At 53.8% G+C, this 20,749-nt stretch overlaps 1 protein-coding gene across 1 annotated transcript in view; it reads left to right on the top strand.

Annotated features, from left to right (window-relative positions):
- The first annotated feature begins 869 nt into the window (after window positions 1-869).
- LOC102922194 (pyridoxal kinase) overlaps window positions 870-20,749 on the top strand; it is a 31,599-nt gene continuing 11,719 nt past the window's right edge. Inside the window, exons 1-6 of the mRNA XM_076558502.1 lie at window positions 870-1,098; window positions 14,660-14,714; window positions 15,452-15,556; window positions 16,885-16,968; window positions 18,311-18,357; window positions 20,182-20,267. Of these exons, the coding sequence (XP_076414617.1) occupies window positions 1,012-1,098; window positions 14,660-14,714; window positions 15,452-15,556; window positions 16,885-16,968; window positions 18,311-18,357; window positions 20,182-20,267 (464 nt within the window). The 5' untranslated portion in view covers window positions 870-1,011. The remainder of the gene's footprint in view (window positions 1,099-14,659; window positions 14,715-15,451; window positions 15,557-16,884; window positions 16,969-18,310; window positions 18,358-20,181; window positions 20,268-20,749) is intronic.

The following is a 20,749-nucleotide window of genomic DNA, read 5'->3' on the forward strand; positions in this document are numbered from 1 at the left end:
TAGTTAACCCAACCAAGCATTCCTTACAATGTGTTTCCTTGTTCTGTTCACTTTTTTTGGTGTTGAGATTAAAGCTAGGGCCTTGGTATACACTCCACTAACTGGGCTAAAATCCCCATTTCCTCTTTCTAAATTGTTCCCTGAGCAATGGGGATCCTTCCTCTCTCCTCAGAGCAGACCTGGTCCCCCAGTACTCTCACCAAGACACTGCACACTGGACATGCTGGCCTCTGCCGCCAATCTGTGAACCTGGAATCTGTGACCACAGGAACTCCAAAGTGCTAGATCTGGAGATGGGACACACGAGAGAGGTTCACTTTCCCAAGGACTGAGAGTACTGGGTGGGGGCTGAAAAGGGGGGAGAGCCAGTGCAGCAGCATTGAGTCTGTCCCCATGAGCGGCTCTGAGGTGGACTTGAGCCTGGGCTAGCTGGGCTATTGGGAAGGGACACGTGGTTCAACTCAGAGGCAGCCTTAGATCAGACAGCCCAGCATGCGCCTTACTGGGTCTGGGAGTCCCCATAGGCCTCATGGCAGGAGGGATCCTTTGGATCTGAGTTTTATGGTGATAGAGCTCAGTGGGAGCTCTTTAGACAGTAGTTCCCAGGAGTGCCACCCATGGGGCGATCAGCGTCCCAAGAAAATGAGGGGGAATGGTGTGGAATGAATGTACCATACTAGAGAGTGTGTCCCAGGTGTGCTGGCTGGTGCAGACTGAAGTCTGCAGAAGAGACGAATGCTCACGCGCTGCACCGGGTCCAGCTCAGTTCCACAAGTCCCTTTTCCCGGAGGGGCGTGGCCTGTGTGCGGGACCGCCTCCAGCCCGCCCCTCGGCGCGCGGGACTCGTGGGTTAGCCGCCGGCCTGTTGAGGTCAGAGGAGGCGGGCAACGCGTCCAAAACCAGCGCCTGCGCGTGCTCAAGGCAACCAGGAGCAGAGAGATCGAGCGTGCGGCTTGGGTAGCCGGATTCCGTGACACCACCTGGGCCACGCGCCACCACGCCCTGCCCGGCATGGAGGGCGAGTGCCGGGTGCTCTCCATCCAGAGCCATGTCGTCCGAGGCTACGTGGGCAACCGGGCCGCCATGTTCCCGCTGCAGGTACGCGCTTCGCCGCTTATGTAACCCGGGCTGCTGGGGAGTCCGCTGGATCGCGGCGTAGCCTCCCCAGACCGATGACCTTGGTCCCCCCTTGCAGCCACCCTCAGTTCCCCGTTGCGAGCTGAGCGTGCTGTGGACAGAGCCTGACGTACGCAGGCGGTGGGCGTGGAGTACCCTGGGGAGCCCACAGTAGGGTGATGCAGGTGGCACGAAGCCCCCTACTCGGCTGTGGCGCACTCTGTCCCTGCTGCTTCCGGCTGCTTGGCCAGCCGTGGGCGGGGGCTCCCCGAGGCGATGAAATGCTGAGCTGGGAGGATACTGCCCTACGGAAGCGTGAACAGCCTTTTGATAGAATCATTGGCGGGTGATTGCTCGCTCCCTGCTGAAATCCAGGTTCTGCCTCTGGCCGCCCTGTTTGCTTGGACCAAGGAGGCTAGGCCACCACTTTGGGTTCGACCACTCCTAGGGTGATCTGTCATCCACTGGGGTCGGGCTGGAACCGCCCTGTGCCTCCCGCAGGCCTGCTTCTGTCTTAAGAGACAACACAGTTTGCTGACTTTTGCTTTGGAAGCAACCTGTTAGTAGGGCTGTAGCTTTGTCGTCTCCCCGGAGCCTCTTTCCCATGAGGTGTGCAATGAATGAGGCCCTGATCATTTCTGGCCGGTGGTGCTCCCTGTTTGTGACCCAGTGGCCCTAGGAGGGAACCAGGCTGCAGAGGGTATTAACATGGGGGCCAGAGACAATGTCAGAGTGATTGGCATTTACTTGCCTGGCCGGTCCAGCAGGAAGATTGGGCTGACCTGGCCAGCCAGGTGGTGGCCTCCTTCACTGCACCTCTTTGACTGGTCACTGAGTGATGTGGTGGGGTCCCTGTACCCCTTCAGCTCATGTCCAGTCACTGCACTGACTCTTTGGGGACATTAAGAAGGAGCACCTGGCTACCACCATCCTTCAGGAAGGACCTGGAAGGAAGACGGGTGGCCCAGAGCAATATCTAAGGACAATCTGAAGGATGTCCTGAGGCGCGCATACTTGGCAGACAAAATAGGGCAAATGATTGTGGGTGTACAGCACAGGGTTCAAGTCCTCTGCCTGAGGGCGGTTGCTGAGTTTTGAGTGCCTATTGGTCCATAAGCAATTCTTCACACCCATACCCATTCTTTTTGTTTGTTTGTTTTTCGAGACAGGGTTTCTCTATGTAGCTTTGCACCTTTCCTGGAACTCACTCTGTAGCCCCTGCTGGCCTTGAACTCACAGAGATCCGCCTGGCTCTGCTGGGATTAAAGGTGTACACCACCACCACCCGGCCACACCCATTTTTATTCTATCTAAGATGCACTGGTCTGGTGCTCCATGCTCTTAACCATTGCCCTCTAGGTTACAGGGGGTCAGGGGTGGGGAGCAAGGTCACTGAGGTGAGACTGTACTTAGGAGCAAGCGGCTAGAGTCCCTGAAGCAGGGACCAGGGAGGGTGGAGCCTGGCTGAGCTCCAAGCAGCCCCCTCACCTTGGGCAGAGGTGTGCAGGGCTCCTGAGGCCCTGTGTCCTGCGTCCCTTGCCTCTTCCACTTGGTGCTGCTCTTCCTTCCCTGGGTCCTCTGTCCCTGGCTCCCCTGGACCTCTGTCCTCTAGACTGTACCAAGGGCTCAGCTGCCTTATTCAGGCTGAAGACATGGTGTCCCAGCTGCTCAAGAGAGGGGGCTCTTCTTAGCGTCCCTCCAGAGAGGAGCTTACGGACCTGGGGACTCCCTCGAGGTACCTGTTGGCAATTTGCTGCTCACCATACCTCTGTGCACCCCTGGATAGGGAGAAGCAATGAATTGGGTAGGGAGGACACGTCCAACATGGAGAGCCTTAGTGAGCACCCATGGGGCTGGCACTGTCAGTCTGTCGTGGCTGGGGCCGGCACTAGCCAGTCTTTGAGCAGCTGTTCCAAGAGGAACACCCCTCAGGTCCAGAGCTGTTCTCTGTGGAGGGGTGTGTGTGTGTGTGTGTGTGTGTGTGTGTGTGTGTGTGTGTGTGTGTGTTCTTCCTGTACAATCTGGAGTACAAAGTCTCACTGACATGGCTGAATATGGGGGTGAAAAGCAGGAAAGGGAGAGAATGTAATCTTGGGCTGGGGTCCTGACATTTGTCCAGTGCTGCTCCAAGAAGGCCACAGGCAGGAGGCTGGGGAGGCCTCTTGGGACTGACCCAGGTGACTGGACGTTGTACCATCAGGTGGCTGTCCAGTCGTGCCGAAGCAACGGCTGGGCAAGTTTCTGGGCCTCCCCTGTAGACCTGGCACCAAGCTGTTGAGCTGGCACCAGGACCTCAGAGTCCCTTGTGCTGGGCCTGGCTTGTGCCTGTGACTGGGGAGCTCCCTCCAAATTCTGCCATGTGGTCCAGACTCACACACCTGGGCCATCAGCCCTCCCTCCCCAGTGCTCCCTGAAAAGTCTTCTGAGCTCCTCCCTCCCCGGTCTCCCACAGGCAGCTGGGAAAATAATCCTCCAAAGAGGCAGCAGAACCTTGTCCCTGTTTTCAGATTGACTTCTGGCCCCAGGCCAGGGGTGTAGTGGCCAAAGGTTTCCTGGGACCAGAGCCAGTGGGAGGTGGGTACCAGGCGGAATAGTTCAAAGTTTGCAGGGCAGAGGGAGGGCAAAGGAGAGTGGGACCAGGCTCCTGCCCTCCCTGCCCCTACCCCATCCCCTTCTCACTCACCTCTGCAGCAGGGGAGGGCCTGGGAAGCTGGGGGTGTCCTGCTGTTTTGACTCTAAACTGTGGGGTGAGCAGGGAAGGGCAGGGTGCAGTCCAGTGTGCCCTGTTGCCTGCTCCCACCTCCCAGGCACCCCAGTGTCTTGCCTCCTTGTTTTCTGTGGTGGAGAGGACTGAAGCCAGGGCCCTGTGCGTGTTTAACACGTGCTCTTCCACTGCGCTGTGCCCCAGGCCTGTGTTCTGCCAGAGTCAAGAGAGGAGTCAATATCTCAATGGTGGGTGGGTGTGCATCCACCCCTGTGTAGGTGTGTGTACATGTAGGTATGTGTATGTGAGCATGCTCAGGAATACACATATGTGCTATGGGCTTCCTGAGCCCCTTGTGTGCGTGTGGAGAGCCTTCCGGCATAATGATTTGCCAGCTCATATTCTTTAAGTGTGTCAGGGGTTATGTCTCTATTCCATCTGCTTTCAGAGAAATCTGGAAACATCCAAGTTTAGGGTCTAGTGAAAGGCTGCAGTGTTGATATCAAGATGTCTCTTAGGAACAGGGAGAGAGCAGGAGGGACTGTGGTCTCAGAGCTCTGCATATGGCTGTGGCTTCAAGCTGGGTCCTCCGAGGGTGGCAGCCGCTTGTCTGTGACAGAGGAACCCATGTGACCTCTGGAGAGGCCCCTCCTGTCCCGTCTCCTTAGCTGTGATTGTCTCCTGGAAAAACAGTCCCTTGAGTAGCTAAATGAGGACACTGCCGAGGCACACAAGGCATGGCCCACCCAGGGGCCAGTTGCTGTGAGTGTTGTGAGGTCCCATGGATGGGAGCCTGCCACCCCTACCTGCTCTGGGGCAGGAAGAGGAGTTCATCCTGGAGCAGCATGCAGGAAGCCCTGTGGTAGAGGCACCATAGCACAGAATAAGGGCCGCTCTGGTGCAGTGGCCTGTAACGGTGAACTCGGGCCACATTGTGCAACTAACTCATCTGGAGTCAGGAATGCTGTTTTGGCAACCCCTGGAAGCTCAGCCACTCTTGGCTGTGTGAGCCATATGTGAGCAGCTGGCCAGCTGATAGACAAGGGGGTGGCGGGGCAGTTTTTGGAAGGCTTGCATCTCCGTGACCCTCTGGAACCGAGGTGACCCCGTATCTGGGTTACTGAGTCTCAGAGTGACCTGGCAGCAACAAGTGCCAACAAGGTCGGGAAGTGGATGCCACCGTGAGCTCAGCACAGGCCCCTTCCTTTTGGACGTCACTGCAGCCCAGCACAGGCAGACCCCTGCAGTAGACGTGGCCTTTGGCTAGGCCTGCCTAGCACTGTGATCCTGGCAGTGAGTTCTGTGAGCCAGGCTGGGGTGGCCACAGGACTTGGAGTGAGCAACTCCTAAAGAGATGCTTTGTGGGGTGCAGGCTGTCTACTAGCAGTTCACCATGGAAATCAGAGGGTGTGGTCTGGCTGGATGATAAGGCTGATCAGTGATCAGTGATGGGAACCATGTAGGGCCCTTGGCTGTTAGATTGCTCACGGTCACAACAGTCACAAGATGCTTGCCCGGCCTGCTTGCTGATTCCCATCTGTGAAAGAAGCTTTTAGGCACCAGCCCCAGGACTGGTTCTCCACAGCTGGAAACACCTGTGAGGCTCGGCCTGCCCCTCCTGTCTGTCCTTAGATGCCTGTGGGAGAACCACACTGGAATATTCCAGAGCTCACCCACTCCCGCTGTGCTGAGTGTCTCTGCCTCCCTTGGAGATGAGCTGAGCTATTACTCTAAACAAGCCTCTCCTGGCAGCGTGGCTGAGGCTGTGTGCGCCTCTTTGCCGGAGCGCTGATGATGCAGCAGTGGAGGCGGGCATGGGGCCCCTGGGGTGTGCACCACCTGCTCATGGCAGCCACCCCAGCCTAGTGCACATCACTGCTGGGCCAGGGTCCTGAGGGTTGCATGAGAGACAGGAAGAGGAGTCTGTGTCTGGCAGCCATGGGCAGCAGGAAGCAGGAAAGGCAAGCTTCATGTTCCTGTTTTGGCTTTCACTCTCCTAGGTGCCAGGAGCACTCATGTGGAGGTGTTGTTGGCCCCAGCAGTGGGAGGGAGAAGTATAAGAGACTCTGTCTGGGATGTTTTAACTACCGCAGGGGACATGCAGAGGCTTCTCCGGAGGATGGGGCTGTCCAGTTTGCCCGGCCCCCACCCTCCTCCATCAGCAGGTCAGGAAGTTCTGTCCCGTGCTGGACACTCGGATGAGAGGCAGCTCCTAGCTGTCGTTCTCGGCACCGCTGGCTCTCGGTGCCACTGTGCCTCCAGCTTTGGTTTCCAGCTCACACCGTCATCCGTTTGGTCAGCCAGACCTTCTGCCTCTGCTAGAGCTGGGTCTCCACCCAGTTTTGTAATAACAGGAGCTTTTTCTGGCATGCATCTCAGCCGAGACATTCCTGTCTTCTGTAGTGGTGGGTGTGACTTTGCCATTGGAGGCTCAGGCACAGCATCTGGCCAGCTCAGCATTCATGCAGAACCCATGGGAGTGTGGGGGTACCCAGAGCCTTAAGAATCCCGTGCAGGTTTTGGAGCACTACAGCAGAGGCCAGAAGGCAAGACTTTCCTTGTTTGTTTGTTTTTTAACCCTATCTCTCTCCTTTCATCTCACTATGTAACTCGGGCTGGCCTTGAACTTGGGATTGTTTTCAGCCTGATTACAGGCAAGGCTTGGCGCTAAAAAAAGTATGCAGTGTCTGCTTTATCTGTAGGGAACTGGTTCTAAGATTCGTGGTAGATTCCTGAAAACAAAGGTAACACTGGATGCTGTATATAGAGTGTTTTGTCCTGGGCTCATACACCTATGATAAAGTTGAGTTTATAAGCCTGGCACTTGCAGAGCTTAACAACCGTAGCACAGGAGAGTAGCTGTTACCTGCCTGATGAAATAAGTTAGAATGTGGGGCTGGAGAGATGGCTCAGCTGTTAGGAGCACTGGCTGCTCTTGCCGAGGACCAGGTTCCACTCAGCACCCACATGGCAGCTCACATAGGTCTGTGATTCTATTTCCAGGGGTTTCATGCCATCTTCTGGCCTCATAGGCACTGTATGTACATGGTGCACATACATGCATGCAGACAAAATGTCTATTCACTTCAATCTGTTAGTGACTGTGTGCTCACTCTTATCTATCCTCTACCTCAAGAGTCAAGAGAGATTTTTATTTGGCCTATGTGTGTGGTATGAGATGAATGTTTGCACGTTCACAAGTGCATGATACATGTGTGGACATGCATAGTTAGGTATGTGCGTGTGGAGGCCTGAGGGCTGTCACATCCACAGGCATTTACATGGGTTCCAAGGATCCAGATATTTCGTTTTGTTGTGTTTTTTTGAGACAGGGTTTCTCTGTGTAGCTTTGTGCCTTTCCTGGAACTCACTCTGTAACCCAGGCTGGCCTTGAACTCACGGAGATCCACTTGACTTTGCCTCCCCAGTGCTGGGATTAAAGGCGCGTGCCACCACCGCCCAGCGAGGATCCAGATCTTAATCCTCATGTTTATTCTTGGTTTGTGTGGTGAGGACTTTGTCTCCAAGCCATCTTCCCAGCCCCTCAAGACAGTTCAATATTTTGGAATCTCATTGGCCATGGATAAATGAAACCATGGAAGCCACAGTGTGGACCAAAGGAAGCTGCTGCCCTCTAGGTGGGCAGTGGTGGTGCACTATCATCCGGGAGGCAGCAGCAGTGGGCAGATCTGAGAGCAAGGCCAGCCTGGTCTACAGACTGAGTTCCAGGACTGCAAAAGAAAAGTGAGCAGTCAATGGTATGGGGTGTTCAGAACTTTTTGGAGTGCAAAAGGTGGTCAGTAGCTCTATGAGCCTGGTGTGGGTTCACAGAATCCCAGGAGATGAGCCTTCTGCCTTGGGTGCTGGTCTATGTTCATGGCATGTGATCAGGGGTCCTGGCTTCATCCAAAAACAACAGAAAACCCTAAAATGTGGGACTTAGAGAGGCATAGTGGGATCCGTCTGGGTCAGAGGTAGAATGCACACAGTGGAGACACAGTAGTCAGTTTAGACCATTAGAGGGGTGAGAACAGACTGGTCACACAGGCCTGGAGCAGGCTGCCTCTGGGGACCCAGGCAGCTGCGGGGAGGGGAGCAGGGCTTGTGGAAGGGATGGTCTGCAGCACTTGGGAAGTGGAGGCAGGAACTGAGGACTGTCCATGTGACCATGGCAAATCTTACAAAGGAAGGCGTTCGCATGGGTCTGGCTTACAGCCCATTCTCTTCATGGCAGACAGACATCGAGCTGGAGAAGGAGCTGAGGGTTCTGCATCTAAATCCACAGGCCTCTGAAGCTTGGCATGGACTTTCTGAAACCTTTTCAAAGCCCACCCCCAGCGACACACATCCTCCAACAAGGCCACACCTCCTAACCCTTTCAAATAGTGCCACTCCCTGGTGACCTCTGGGGGCCAGTCTTATTCTCGCCACCAGAAGGACCATCCTTGGACACATAGAAAGTTAGAGTCCAGCCTGGGCTGCATGAGACCCTGTCTCAAAAACGAACAAAATAAACAGCCAAAAGAAAACAATCCCCCAAAACCAAGGCTGCGCTTTGAGGGACAGACAATTCCTCCTGCCTTCCAGACTTTCTCCTCATTCAAGTGAATCTCTTCTTTTTGTTTTACTGTTTTGAGACAGGGTCTCTCTGTGTGGTCCAGGCTAGCCTCCTACCTGCTGTCCTGCCTCAGCCTCGGGTACGCCCCTTCATGCAGCTTGTTTGTGGGTTGTTTTTTTGTTTTGTTTTGTTTTTACTGTGTTCTGGTGGTGAGGCATTAATGTTTAGAGGTGGTGTGGGGTGGGGAGGGCTGCCAGACAGTACCCACTAGATTTTCTCGAGTGTTCCCTCTAGGGCTGAATGAAGCTTCTTGCTCGAGGCAGGGAGAAATAAATGGCTTCTCTCCTGTGCGGTGCCCACCGTGCAGAGAGAGCTGTGTATGTGAACCTTGGGCACAGATGATGGTCAGGTGTAGGTAGTTGCTTGGGAAGTGGTGAGGTTAGACCGCATACCTGCCTCCTTCTGATGTAACTGTACGAGTATAGGTATTCTGAGGCAGTGGCTCAGTATAACCCTGGACTATACAATGTCGTTCCCCATCATTTCTAGATGGCTGTCATTCATTGGGTCCTTCTTAGCCTTTACATCTCCGAGGCCCCCATGCATTGCAATCTAGGGGAACTACTCTCAAAAGGCTCCTATAACTAAATAGCAAAAATGTGGCCCTGGGAGGGAGTTCACACACTTAGAAGAGTCTCACAAGGGTGACCAAGGGCCAATGGGGCCACTCTTAGAATCCTGTCTGACATGGGACATTTGAGTGCATTTGAGTACATGCATGGTTTCCGAGATAGACAGATCAGCAGTTCCACTCTTATATAGCCCAGGGTCAGGAGGCCCTGAGGGGCAGAGGTCTGTTCATGCAGAGTGACCTGTGGGGCCATCATGAGGGCAGGAAGGAATCTGCCCTGCATGTTGTCAGGAGGTGAACGTTGGGGAGAAGACAGCTAGCTGTTCAGTGTGTGTGTGTGTGGGGGGGGGCATAGTCTTGAGCCCTGCTTGAGGCAAGAACTATTTTGTTGCTGGCACCCCTTGGGCTGGGAGACAAGGTGTATCGGGCTGGGGCACACAGTAAAACCAGAGGGGTAACATCAGCAAGTGGTGACATTTGTCAAGGCAGGTACTGGGAGTACAGAGAAAGCAAAAGGAGATGGGGGGAGGGGGCGGGGGATGCCTGTCAGCATCAGCACCAGCTTTAAGAGAGAAGAGGCTGGTCACCAGAACTCAAAATCAGGGTGAAAAGCAGAATGTGATGTTACATACTTGGGAGGCTGCGTTAGGAGGCTTGCTTTGAGGTGAAGGTAAGCTGGGCTACACAGCCAGACCTTGTATCAAAACCAAACACGCACATTTAAAGAGCAAGCAGGCCGGGGAAAGGGGAACACCGGCTGATGGATGCAAAAATCAAAGTATGGGAAAGTCACATAACAGGTCCTGCTGCCCCTAGGGAAGGAGCCATCGCTACTTAGGGAAGGAGAATGCTGGTGGGAGAGATGTGCCACTTGGCATAAAAGGAGCATCACCCAGGGGACTCAGCATGCTGCTGGAGTGGAGTCAACCAGCGGAAGCGGGCACATTGTCTTCCACTCCGGCCCCATTCGATCCTCCTGTTGGAAGGACCTGGCCAGGAGCCACTGCTTTACAGGGATGTGACCTCCCAGAGTCACAGCCATGGCCTCCCAGAAGGATAGACTTGAACTGGGAAGAGTTAAGTGGCAGCAGACTCTTTCCTCTGGGGCCCAGGGCTCCCCACTTGGGAGCGAGGCCCCTGTCCTTGCCTTCACAGCTAAGGATGGCTGAGCTTGCGGGGAGGGGTGATTTCTGGAAATGTTGAAACTAACATAGGACACTGATTAACACAGCACTTCTGACAGTAATATTTGAAATGGAAATGCCAGCACCGGGGCTCAGCGCCATCATTGAGAAGTGGAAAAATAGCGATTCCTTTCTCAGATGTGTGCGCCAGCTCCGGAGGATTAATTATCCGCACACGCAGAAGCAGCGGGGCCGGCAGGACAGGCTGGCAGGGTTTCCGGGACGTGTGTCATCACCGCTTCCAGCCTGGCTCATCACAGTTGATTAGAATTTTAAGGGATTTGAGAGGCTGGAAGCATTGGTGCACAGAAGTCTGGAATAGGCAAGCGGATGTGCGAGGCGCTGTTTTTTTTACCTTCCCGGATTAATACAGCTGCTAATTTTTGTTGCATTGCTTCAGCGATAATACTGGCTTAAGTTTTTTGGGATGAGCGTATGAATGCAAACCATAAGCACTTGAGCTCGATGGCTTAGCACAAAGCAAACACTGTCACACAGAATGAGTGGCATGTGGCCAGTACCCAGAACTCCACCCCTTCCCCCCAGCGCTACCCAAGGCTTGTCTCGAGCATCTGTTTCTCTCCTGGGCTCTCACTCGCTGTGTCCGTTTCTCTGTCCTATAGGCTGCCTCGCCTCGTCCGGGTGGTTCTGTAGGTCACTAATCTGCTCTATCAGAGGGATCTGAGGAACGGTGTGCTGTAAAGGGTCTGTTTTCTGGCACTCTACAGTGACTGATATCTGTCCCCTCTGGTGACCGTGGGTCCGATTCACGGGGCTCTTTTTTGGTCAGGTGTCCTGGAGGAGGGATTCCTCGGCTCTCTGACCTTGAGGTTCTGGCAAGGGTGTGATGAAGTTTTCATACTCCTGACCTCTGTCGCACTAGAGTCCAGAGTGGTTCTCAGCCTTCCTAATGCTGCGACCCTTTAATGCAGTTCCTCATGTTGTGGTGACCCACCCCCACCCCCCCACGCACCATAAAATTATTTCGTTGCTACTTCATAACTGTAATTTTGTTACTGTTATGAATGTAATGTAAATATCTGATGTGCAGGAGATCTGATATATGACCCCCTGTGGGGGGCTCTTGACCCACAGGTTGAGAACCACTGCCTGAGACTCTGGTGGGTCATCCCTCCATATATCAGCAGTAGACAGTCATGGCCATTGAGCCAGTTCCTCCTGAGTCCTGGACCCTTGGCGCCCACACCCCGGCAGGTCCTCTTTCTGGCCCCTTCTCTTGGTGGCTTCTACATTGGGGGATATGTTTACTTGGGATCTTGTTCAGTGGCCCTTGCCTGGCATTGCTGTAGGAGTGAGCTTTAGGGGAGACCTGGCTAGGGGACTGGAGGCCCGAACTTAGGGGACGCTGTTTCTAGCGACAGCCATCTGATGATTGGGGAATGATGTACCTGAGGGGTTCAGCAAGCAAAGGAGGTCCTTCTGGCAGGCAGACCACCCCGAAAGGAAAGGGGTGCTGCACAGAGGCTGCTGTCGAGGGGCCGACCTTCTGAGAGATGCTGGGCAATCGTGGCCTGGCACGTAGGAGGAGAGGACAGTGATGGTGGCAGCAGTCTGGGCATAGTGACCCTGGGACCTGAACTGGAGGTGGGAGGACACTGTGGGGTCAGTTCATAGTCCTGGTGAGTGTCCTGGTCCCTGTGGCCTGCCTGTAGATAGGATCAGCACAAGGCCGAATCCCATGTTCCTGCCGAGCTAAATATAGTACCAGAACAGGATGCTGGCCCTTTCTGAGTGACCTGAGGGGACAGCACAAATCCTCTTTGACCCCCTGCCTGTCATGGTTGAGAGTATCTTGGCTCCAGATCAGAAAGATAGGAAAGAGTTGGAATCCACAAATAGGCCTGATGTTCTGTGGGGATGGTCATGGAAGGTCCGCTGCTACGTTCATAGACTTGCAGCCATGCCTGGGTTTCATAGGCTCCCTCGCCAAGGTGCCTGAGATCTGGAGTATGGCCAGATTTCTGCTAGATTGGCCTACACACACACACACACACACACACACACACACACACACACACACACACACATACACACACACACACACACACACACACACACACACACACACTGAGCATAGGGCCCTAGAGAGAGGCCTTTCCTCTGTGTTGGGCGATTTGTGTGCAGCTGAAATGGCCACCTCCATGGAGGGATGTGGTGGCCACTGCAAGGCCAGGGATGGGGCCGTGGGGTGGACCGCTGTCCTGGATCTACTTGGATGGCACCGAGAAAGAAACTGCCTGAAAGAGGCGAGAGGGTGAGGCTGAGAGGCCCAGCAGGGCCCTGAGGGTTGTCGGATGAGAGCCGGGCGGTGGACAGAGGAATCTCTCTTGCTTGAGTCCAGCGTCTGCCACCTCTGGCAGCTGATAGACCTTGAGTGCTCTGTAGAGTGTGGGTCCTCGTGGTTGAGTGTGGGGAGACAGGGAAGTGGAGGAAGTAACAGGAGAAATCACTGTGGCTCCGAGTCATGAGGGGCGCAGCAGTCAATGGCTTTGGGGTTGTCCAGACCCTCGAGACATAATCATCCTTTGCCCCTTTCACTTAAAAAAGGACCACTTATTTGTAGAGGAAGGTCTCCTGTTTGTGTGGGTGCGTCTATGCCTGTGGAGGTACCAGAGATCAACTCCAAGTACTGTTCTTCAAGAACTGTTTACCAGAGACAGACAGACAGACAGACAGACAGGTTTACTTACTTGTGTCTGTGTGGTATGTGTGTGAGTATGTGACCATGTGTGCTCACCTGTGTGCTCACAAAGTCCAGGGAAGAGGGGTTCTCCCGGCGACTCCCCCTCTCACTCGCTGTCTGTTCTTGTGAGGCAGGGTCTCCCTGAACCGGGCACATGTGTTCTCAGCCAGACTGGAAACCAGCAAGGCCAGTGATAGTGTCTCACACTTCCCTGGAGCTTTGTTACACCTGGCTTGTGACAATGGTTGCTAGGGTCTAAACTCTGCTCTTCATGATTGCACACAAGCATTCTTAACTGAGGAACCCCTCCCTGGTTTTTGAGACGGGACCTCTAGCGGACCTGAAATTCACCAGTTAGGGTGGGGTGGCTGGCCACTGAGCCCCAGGAATCCTCCTCAGCACTGGAATTTGGGGCCAGCACTGCCATACTGCCATACTAGGGTTTTTTTGGTTTGGTTTGTATGATTGATATATATATATATATATATATATATATATATATATATATATATATATATATATATATATATTTGAGACAGGGTTTCTCTGTGTAGCTTTGGAGCCTGCCCTAGAACTCACTCTGTAGACCAGGCTGGCCTCAGACTCACAGAGATCCGCCTGCCTCTGCCTCCCAAGTGCTGGGATCAAAGGTGTGTGCCTCCGCCACTGCCTGGCTTCATTGGTTGGTTTTTAAGACAGGGTTTCTCTATGTAGCCCATGCTGTTCTGGAACTCTCTGTAGACCAAGCTGGCCTTGAACTCAGAGATCTGCTTGCCTCTGCCTCCCACATGCTAGGATTAAAGGTGTGCGCCACTACCACCACCACCAGCCACGCACCAGGCGTTTTGTGCGGGTTCTGAGGGATCGAGTTCGGGTCCATCCTCAAGCTCGCACAGCCATCACTTTACCGACTGCGTGAGCTCCCCAGCTCAGGCCTCTCACTTTAAAATAAAAAGCTTTTAAACTCGGTGATCGCTTTAAGTTGACTTGGAGGTCCATAGCTGTAATTTGGCTTAGTGGGCTGCTTTGTGTGCTGAGGATGAACAGCTGCCCACACGGAGCCTCGGTCTCTGCCCAGCGTGTCTCAGGAGGCCCATTTGTCCCGTCTGGATGAGTCCCACGGGAGCTGTGAGAGGCCATTCAGAGCGGCAAGCTGCTCAACGAATGTGGTTGTTCCGGGGACCTCAGCCCTGATGTGGGGACCTCAGCCCTGATGTGGGGACCTCAGCCCTGACGTGGGACCTTCTTTCTCTCGTTGCCATGGAGGGAAGGAGACTTGGCTAGCCGGTGTGGTAGAGGCTGTCTGGGCAGAGTTACCCCAGCTGCTCTGGGTCTTGTTCCTCAGGGGTGGGTTAGAAGACCCAGGGGACCCTTGCCCTCTCTCTGGACAGACAGGGGCTTGTAGGGCTTTCTTTGGCCTCTTCCGTCAGGTGGGTCCTCAGGAGTGCCCCATGATCCCTTTAGTGCGCCCCAGCAAGGGAGAGGAGTGTCTCCACCCTGGCCCTTTGGGCAGTTTCCCAGAATGAAGGAACAAAGGAATCTCACAGTCAGGCTTGTGTGGCCCTGAAATGCAAACATCTGGCTGGCTTGGGAAGGCCTTCTGTTCCCACCCTGCGACCGTCCTGCCCAGGGGTCTGTACCACCGGGATGGTCTCATCTGTTACCCTCCTCAAGTCAAGACTCTGGTCATGGCTGGGAGCCCTGCCCTGGGTTCTTGGGGTCACAGACAGGCACTCTCACACCTCTTGTCCTTGTCCTGCAGGTTTTGGGATTTGAGGTTGATGCCGTGAACTCTGTGCAGTTTTCCAACCACACAGGTAGGTCCTTTGGGTGGTAGTCATGGCAGAAGTGAGCATGGTGTGTAACCTGGCCCTGAGGGAAGTAGGTGCCACCGCTTGTGGCCGGGGGATGGAACCCAGAAGTGCCACTGTGTGCAGGGTCTGCCCCCACACCATGGCTGGTGTGTGTGACCCCTGTTCTGGAGCTGACTGGTAGGAAAGCCTCTGTGCCTCAGTTTCCCTCTCTGCTAAGCTGGCAGCCATAGCATTTCCTGTGGTGGCAGAGCTGCCCAGGTAAATCACAGGGAGTGCTGCCGCGTCCCCCTGCTGACAGCTGGTGACCTGCGTGTCTGTTTGCTTTCTACTATGGCGTTACCTTAGGCTAAGGAGAGGGGTTGGGTGGTCTGCCTTCAGCTGCTCCCGTTGAATGCGGAAGTAAACAGCTGTGTGCCCTGGTGTCCCTATCCACATCTTATGGGACAAGGTTTCAAAGGGCTACCTAGGACACTGAGCATCTGCTGCCCTGGACTGATTTGATAGAAACTAGGCATGGCAGGGTGGAGACCACTGTTCAGCCCCCACAGTGCAGGAACAGGGGTGCTTCTAGGGTATTGGGATGCCACTGAGGCACTGGGCCCAGTCTGTGCCTCAGGCCTGCCCTTAGAACAGCCCTCTAGATCTCCTCAAGGGGCGTAGGTGGTGGTCATCAGCTGAGATGGTCACCAGGGAAACCTGGGGCTCCCACACCCACAGCTTAGCCTGTTTTCTTCCTGCAGGCTACGCCCATTGGAAGGGCCAAGTGCTGAATTCACAGGAACTCCATGAACTGTACGAAGGTCTCAAGATAAACGATGTGAATAAGTACGACTACGTGCTCACTGGTGAGGGTCCCCAGCCTGCTGGTGACAGGTCAAGCACAGATTCCCCTCCCTAGGCTGAGGCCTGCTCCCTGCCTCTTTCTCAGGGGGTCTTGGTGTACACTAGGCACCGACACATTCTGGAGGCCGTTAGAGTCCTGCCGCCCTGGGTTGATGGTGAAACACTCCATGAGTTCATCTGATAACAGAAACATAACGTTTCTGGTTGTATTCTCTACATTTTGAATCTATTTACTGATTTGTTGTATTTATGTATGTCCATATCCACACAATTGTGCATACACAGTGCCACAGCATGGGTGCAGAGGTATTTCCACCCTGTGGGTCCCAGAGATTGATTAAAAGTAGGTCTTTAGATAAATCAGCAAGCATCCCTATTCAGTAAGCCATCACATTGGCCCTAATTTAGTTGGATTTGTTTGTTTGTTTGTTTGTTTGTTTGTATGTTTTGAGACAGGGTTTCTCTGTGTAACAGTCCTGGCTGCCCTGGAACTTGCACTGTAGACCAGGCTGGCCTCGAACTCAACCCAATTAAAGTGCCTTGTTTTACCTGGGTATGGTGGCACACATCTTTAATCTCAACACTGAGGCAGATGGAGCTCTGTGAGATTGAGGGCAGCCTAGTCTACATAGGGAGTTCCAGGTGAGCCAAGGCTTCATAGTGAGACCTTGCTTCCAAAAAGAAAGAAATTAGATCGGTGTTTTGTCTGCATACACATCTGCTCAACTGAAAGGAGCATTGGATCTCCTGGGACTACAATTTTAGACTGGAGTGAGCCACCATGTGAGTGCTGGGAATCGAACTCAGGACCTCTGGAAGAGTAGCCAGTGCTCTTAAGTGCTGAGCCATCTCTCCAGCCCCTGAATAAAACATTTTAGAGACACAGAGGCTGCAGAGATGGCTCAGTGGTTAAGGGCACTTACCACTCTTGTAGAGGGCCCAGGCTCAGTCCTCGGCACCCACATGGTAGCTCACAACTGCCTGTAACTCCAGCTCCAGGGTCTCTGACACCGTCATCTGACTTCTAAGCACTCATGCACACACATGGTGCACAGGCATACACTCAGGCGCACATATAAATTAAATATTTTTTTAAAGTGGTATGTTTTGTTGAGAGTGGAAAATTTGCAAGTTATCTGTCAGTCAAAACTCATGTCCCTGGGAGCTGCCTGTCCTCCCCTCCATGAGTACAGACTAACGGAGACCTTGTGTATTCCTTGGTCTGCCCCCAGGCCGATGCATGCTTGATGGCTCTTATTAGGGCAGATAGATGCCCTGGTGGTCAGTGTGTCCTGTTTTGGGAGGATAAACCTGGATTTTCCTTCCCAAGGTTACACGAGAGACAAGTCCTTCCTGGCCATGGTGGTGGACATCGTACGGGAGCTGAAGCAGCAGAACCCCCGGCTCGTGTACGGTGAGAGCTGGACCACGATGCCCCTTCTCCACTCTGTCCCATGCTGATCATACCCTCAGGACAGGACAGCTCAGCAAACTGTCTCTGGCTTCCTCGCCGCCTGTTTGGCCTTTACCTATTAGTTATTTGACTTATGGGACCTCAGAGGAGGAGTGAGTCTTGAGGGCAGGCTCAGCAGGGGAATTGAGAAGTTCTTCAAGGTGACTATAGGGTTTCTTGTGAGGTGCATAGGAAGAGACGGTTAGTATGTGTGAAGGCCTGGGGTGCCCAAGATGTGTGAGGTCTGACCCTAAAGAGGATGTAGGTTGGGTTGATACCCCAGGCTGGGCCAAACTAGTGGGTAGGGGATGGGGTGACACACCATATCCAGTTTGCGTGGAGAGTGGCACTGTGGCTGCCAGGCAGCCCTGGGTCCATCCATGTGCCACGTGGAGCAGCCTGAACACCAGTCTTCCGGGTGTGCAGTGTGTCCTGCCCAAAGGCCAGTGGCACATTGCTTTGTCCATGCAGTGGACTGTGGTCCAAAGGGAATGTGCCTGAACCTGGGAAGATACGTGAAACCTGGGTTACTAGTCTCAGCCAGGCCAGGGGGGAGGGCACTATGCCAGTCCAGGTGACCTGAGGTAATAATGTGTTCTTGAGAAGAAGGTGTGAATGATGATGGTAAGTTATATGTGAAACTGTCCCGGGGACCTGGTTGTCTTGGACAGAGAAGTTCAAAGTGCTAGGGCGCAAAATTGTCCTGTGTCTCCACATGTATGTAGTGTTAAAAAAAAAAAATTGAGAGACCAGGGGTGTGGCTCAGTTGGTACAGTGCTTGCCTAGCATACACAAAGCCCTGAGGAAAGATCCTCACACCACATAAACCGAATGTGCAGGTGTACACCTCTAATCCTAGTACTAGGAGGGTCAGAAGTTCAGGGTCATCCCATCTACATAGTGGGTTCAAAGCCAGCCAGGGCAAATTGAGAACCTGTCATCAGTTAAGGGTGTGTACTCCTCTTGCAGAAGCCACGAGTTCAGTTCCAAGCACCCACTCTGGTGGCTCCTAGCTGCCTGTAAACCCCACTACAGGGGATCTCCTGCCCTTTTCTGAACTCCTGGGCACCTGCACACATGGTACATGTACATACATGCAGGCACACACTCAGGCAGTTAGAGCAAGAGTTAGATATGGAGGCATGTGTGGTGTGCATGCCTGCTTTCCCAGCTACATGGGAGGCTGAGGCAGGAAGATTGGGAGTCCAGGGCTAGCCTGGGCTACACAGTGAGAAAGCAAACAGTGTGGAGGTCTGTCCTTGGAAGCTGTAGCAGCTGCTGACCAGATGCTGTGTCCCCACAGTGTGTGATCCCGTGATGGGCGACAAGTGGAACGGCGAAGGCTCCATGGTGAGTGTACCCAGGCTGCTGTTAAACGTGTGGTCTGTGCATCTGCTTTGAACCATAGAGAAGGTCACCTTCCCGGGTCAACCAGTGTGACCCCCATACAAGGCTGAGACACCCCTGTTAGGAGGTTGGTCAAATGGACGACAGGCGTTAGGGTGTGTACCATAGACAGTCTGTCAGCCATGGACAGGCTGTCTAATAAAGCTCCAGGTGTGGACACTGAAGGTCAATGTCCCGAGTTTCTCCTGTTGCAAATGGTTTTTCTCAAAAGCTGGTTTGGAGGCTCTTGCAGGAGAGAAGGCTAGCCATTTGCCCTGGACTGCAGGACAGTGCTCCTCCATCCAGGAGAGGCGTCCTCTCTGTAGTCTCAGGAGGGATGCATGTGAAGCAGTCAGGGAGGCAGGGGTCGCCTCACCAGCCATGTCAGCCTGTCCACACTGCAGATCACTGTGGTGAGGGATGTCACAGCCGGATCACCTTCTCATGTAAATGTTTTTTCCTCCGGTTAGTTTCCCCTTGTGCATTTAACAATGAGGAAGTCACTCTGAGCTCCCCAGCTGTTCAAAACTGGACAGTGGGTGGGTCACAATTCATGAGTGAAACTGGTCTCAGACACCTCAGACTGTGGAATTGGGAGCCTCAACTCAGAGGCCTAAAGCTTCAAAGTCAGTGTTTTAACACACAGACCACCCTGGCATTTGCCTCCCTTGTGGCTTTTGACTCATGTGTTACTCATTGTGAATTCCCTGGGCACAGCCGGCCACACAGGGTCCACACCAGTACAGGACTCACCTGGACCAGCGTCCTTTCCGCCCTGCTCTCCCAGTGGAGGCCGGTGGCAGTGACTGGACCAGTGTCTGGTTTGCTCGGTGGCTGTTTTTCATCTGCTTTCTCCAGTGCCTATTTTCTGGAAGGTTCCCTGCACCAGACCCCTCCTTTCTTCCTGATGCTGCCTGCTGCAATGACCCCAGCCGACCTAGAGACGCTGGTGTTTGGGTCCTAAAGAGCTCTGCTTCGGGCTCAGTGTCGCTGTGATGTGTCCTGGTTTTGATTAAATAACTTTCCCCGGAGGGCCTAGATCAGATCTCCTGCAATATAAGATCAGATACTTATATTGCAATTCATAACAGTAGCAAAATTACAGTTATGAAGGACCAGTGATAATAATTTTATGGCTGGGGGTCACCACATCATGAGGAGCTATATTAAAATGGAGTAGCCTTAGGAAAGTTGAGAACCACTAGCCAGATTCAAGATAATGTGTTAGGTTCCACCAAGCAAGAAATTTTGTAGCTCATATGATGAGTTTTATTCTGTTTATGTGCAGAGGGTCAAACCCAGGGCCACATGCCAAATGCACTACCACTGGTGTGTGTTCCATTCACCGAACTCCATTGTATAAGGGCCTTTTTGGATGTCACGGTCAGGCCCAAGTCTAGGGGTTGGGCTGTGCAAGTGGTCTACTCTATTCTTAGCTCTTCTTCAGTTTATGCCAGTCCCAGCCCCAGGACTCGGGCTACCAGAGCCAGGTCGGCCCAGCCCAGCTAGCAGGTCCTGAGGGCCCGAGGCTGCCTCCAGTCATCCGGTGGGGTCCTCTGTCTTAGCTCCCTACTTCCCATCCTCCCTTCTGGTTGTGGTGAGCTGAGGCCTCCCCTTCCTGCCCCAGGCACTTCTCTTACTTGGTGACACCCTTCTGTGTCCCGGTCCCTGTGTACCTTTCCTGGTGAGGATGCCAGGTCTCCCCACAGGATTTGGGCTGGGAGCATCCCTCTCCTGGGCTCTCCTTCCGTGTGAGTGATCTCCTTCTTTGTCTCCTGTGCTCTCCAGTATGTCCCCCAGGACCTCCTTCCCGTGTACAGGGAGAAAGTGGTGCCCGTGGCAGACATCATCACTCCCAATCAATTTGAGGCTGAGTAAGTAACTACACAATCAGAAGGACCAGATGCCCTGGTGAGCCCTGCACCGTCTTCATACGTGCCCCAGCAGCCCCACATCTGCCCTCTCGGGTGTCTAGGTGACCCTTAGGAAGCCTGGCCTGCCCTAGACAGATCATGTCACCCTTGCCCCTGTAAACACATACCCCCGGCCCCCACAGTGTTCCCATGGCCTCTAAGGTAACCACAGTGTTCTTTCTCTCTGGTGTTTGGTCCATGATCGTGTTGGCTCACAGTATCTCCCTGCTAGCAGGATGCTCCAAAGAGAGAAAGACATGTGGCTGGGAATGCCCCAGGTGGAACTGCAGGCCACAGATCTCTCTCAGCTCAGAGCACACAGCCATGATTAGCTGAAGAGTCAGCTCCTAAGAAACCTGCCCTTGACCGGGCGGTGGTGGGGCACCCCTTTAATCCTAGCACTCGGGAGGCAGAGGCAGGCAGAGCTTTGAGAATTTGAAGCC

Source organism: Peromyscus maniculatus, chromosome 21 (genome assembly GCF_049852395.1).
Source record: "Peromyscus maniculatus bairdii isolate BWxNUB_F1_BW_parent chromosome 21, HU_Pman_BW_mat_3.1, whole genome shotgun sequence".
Taxonomy (NCBI): Eukaryota; Metazoa; Chordata; class Mammalia; order Rodentia; family Cricetidae; genus Peromyscus; species Peromyscus maniculatus.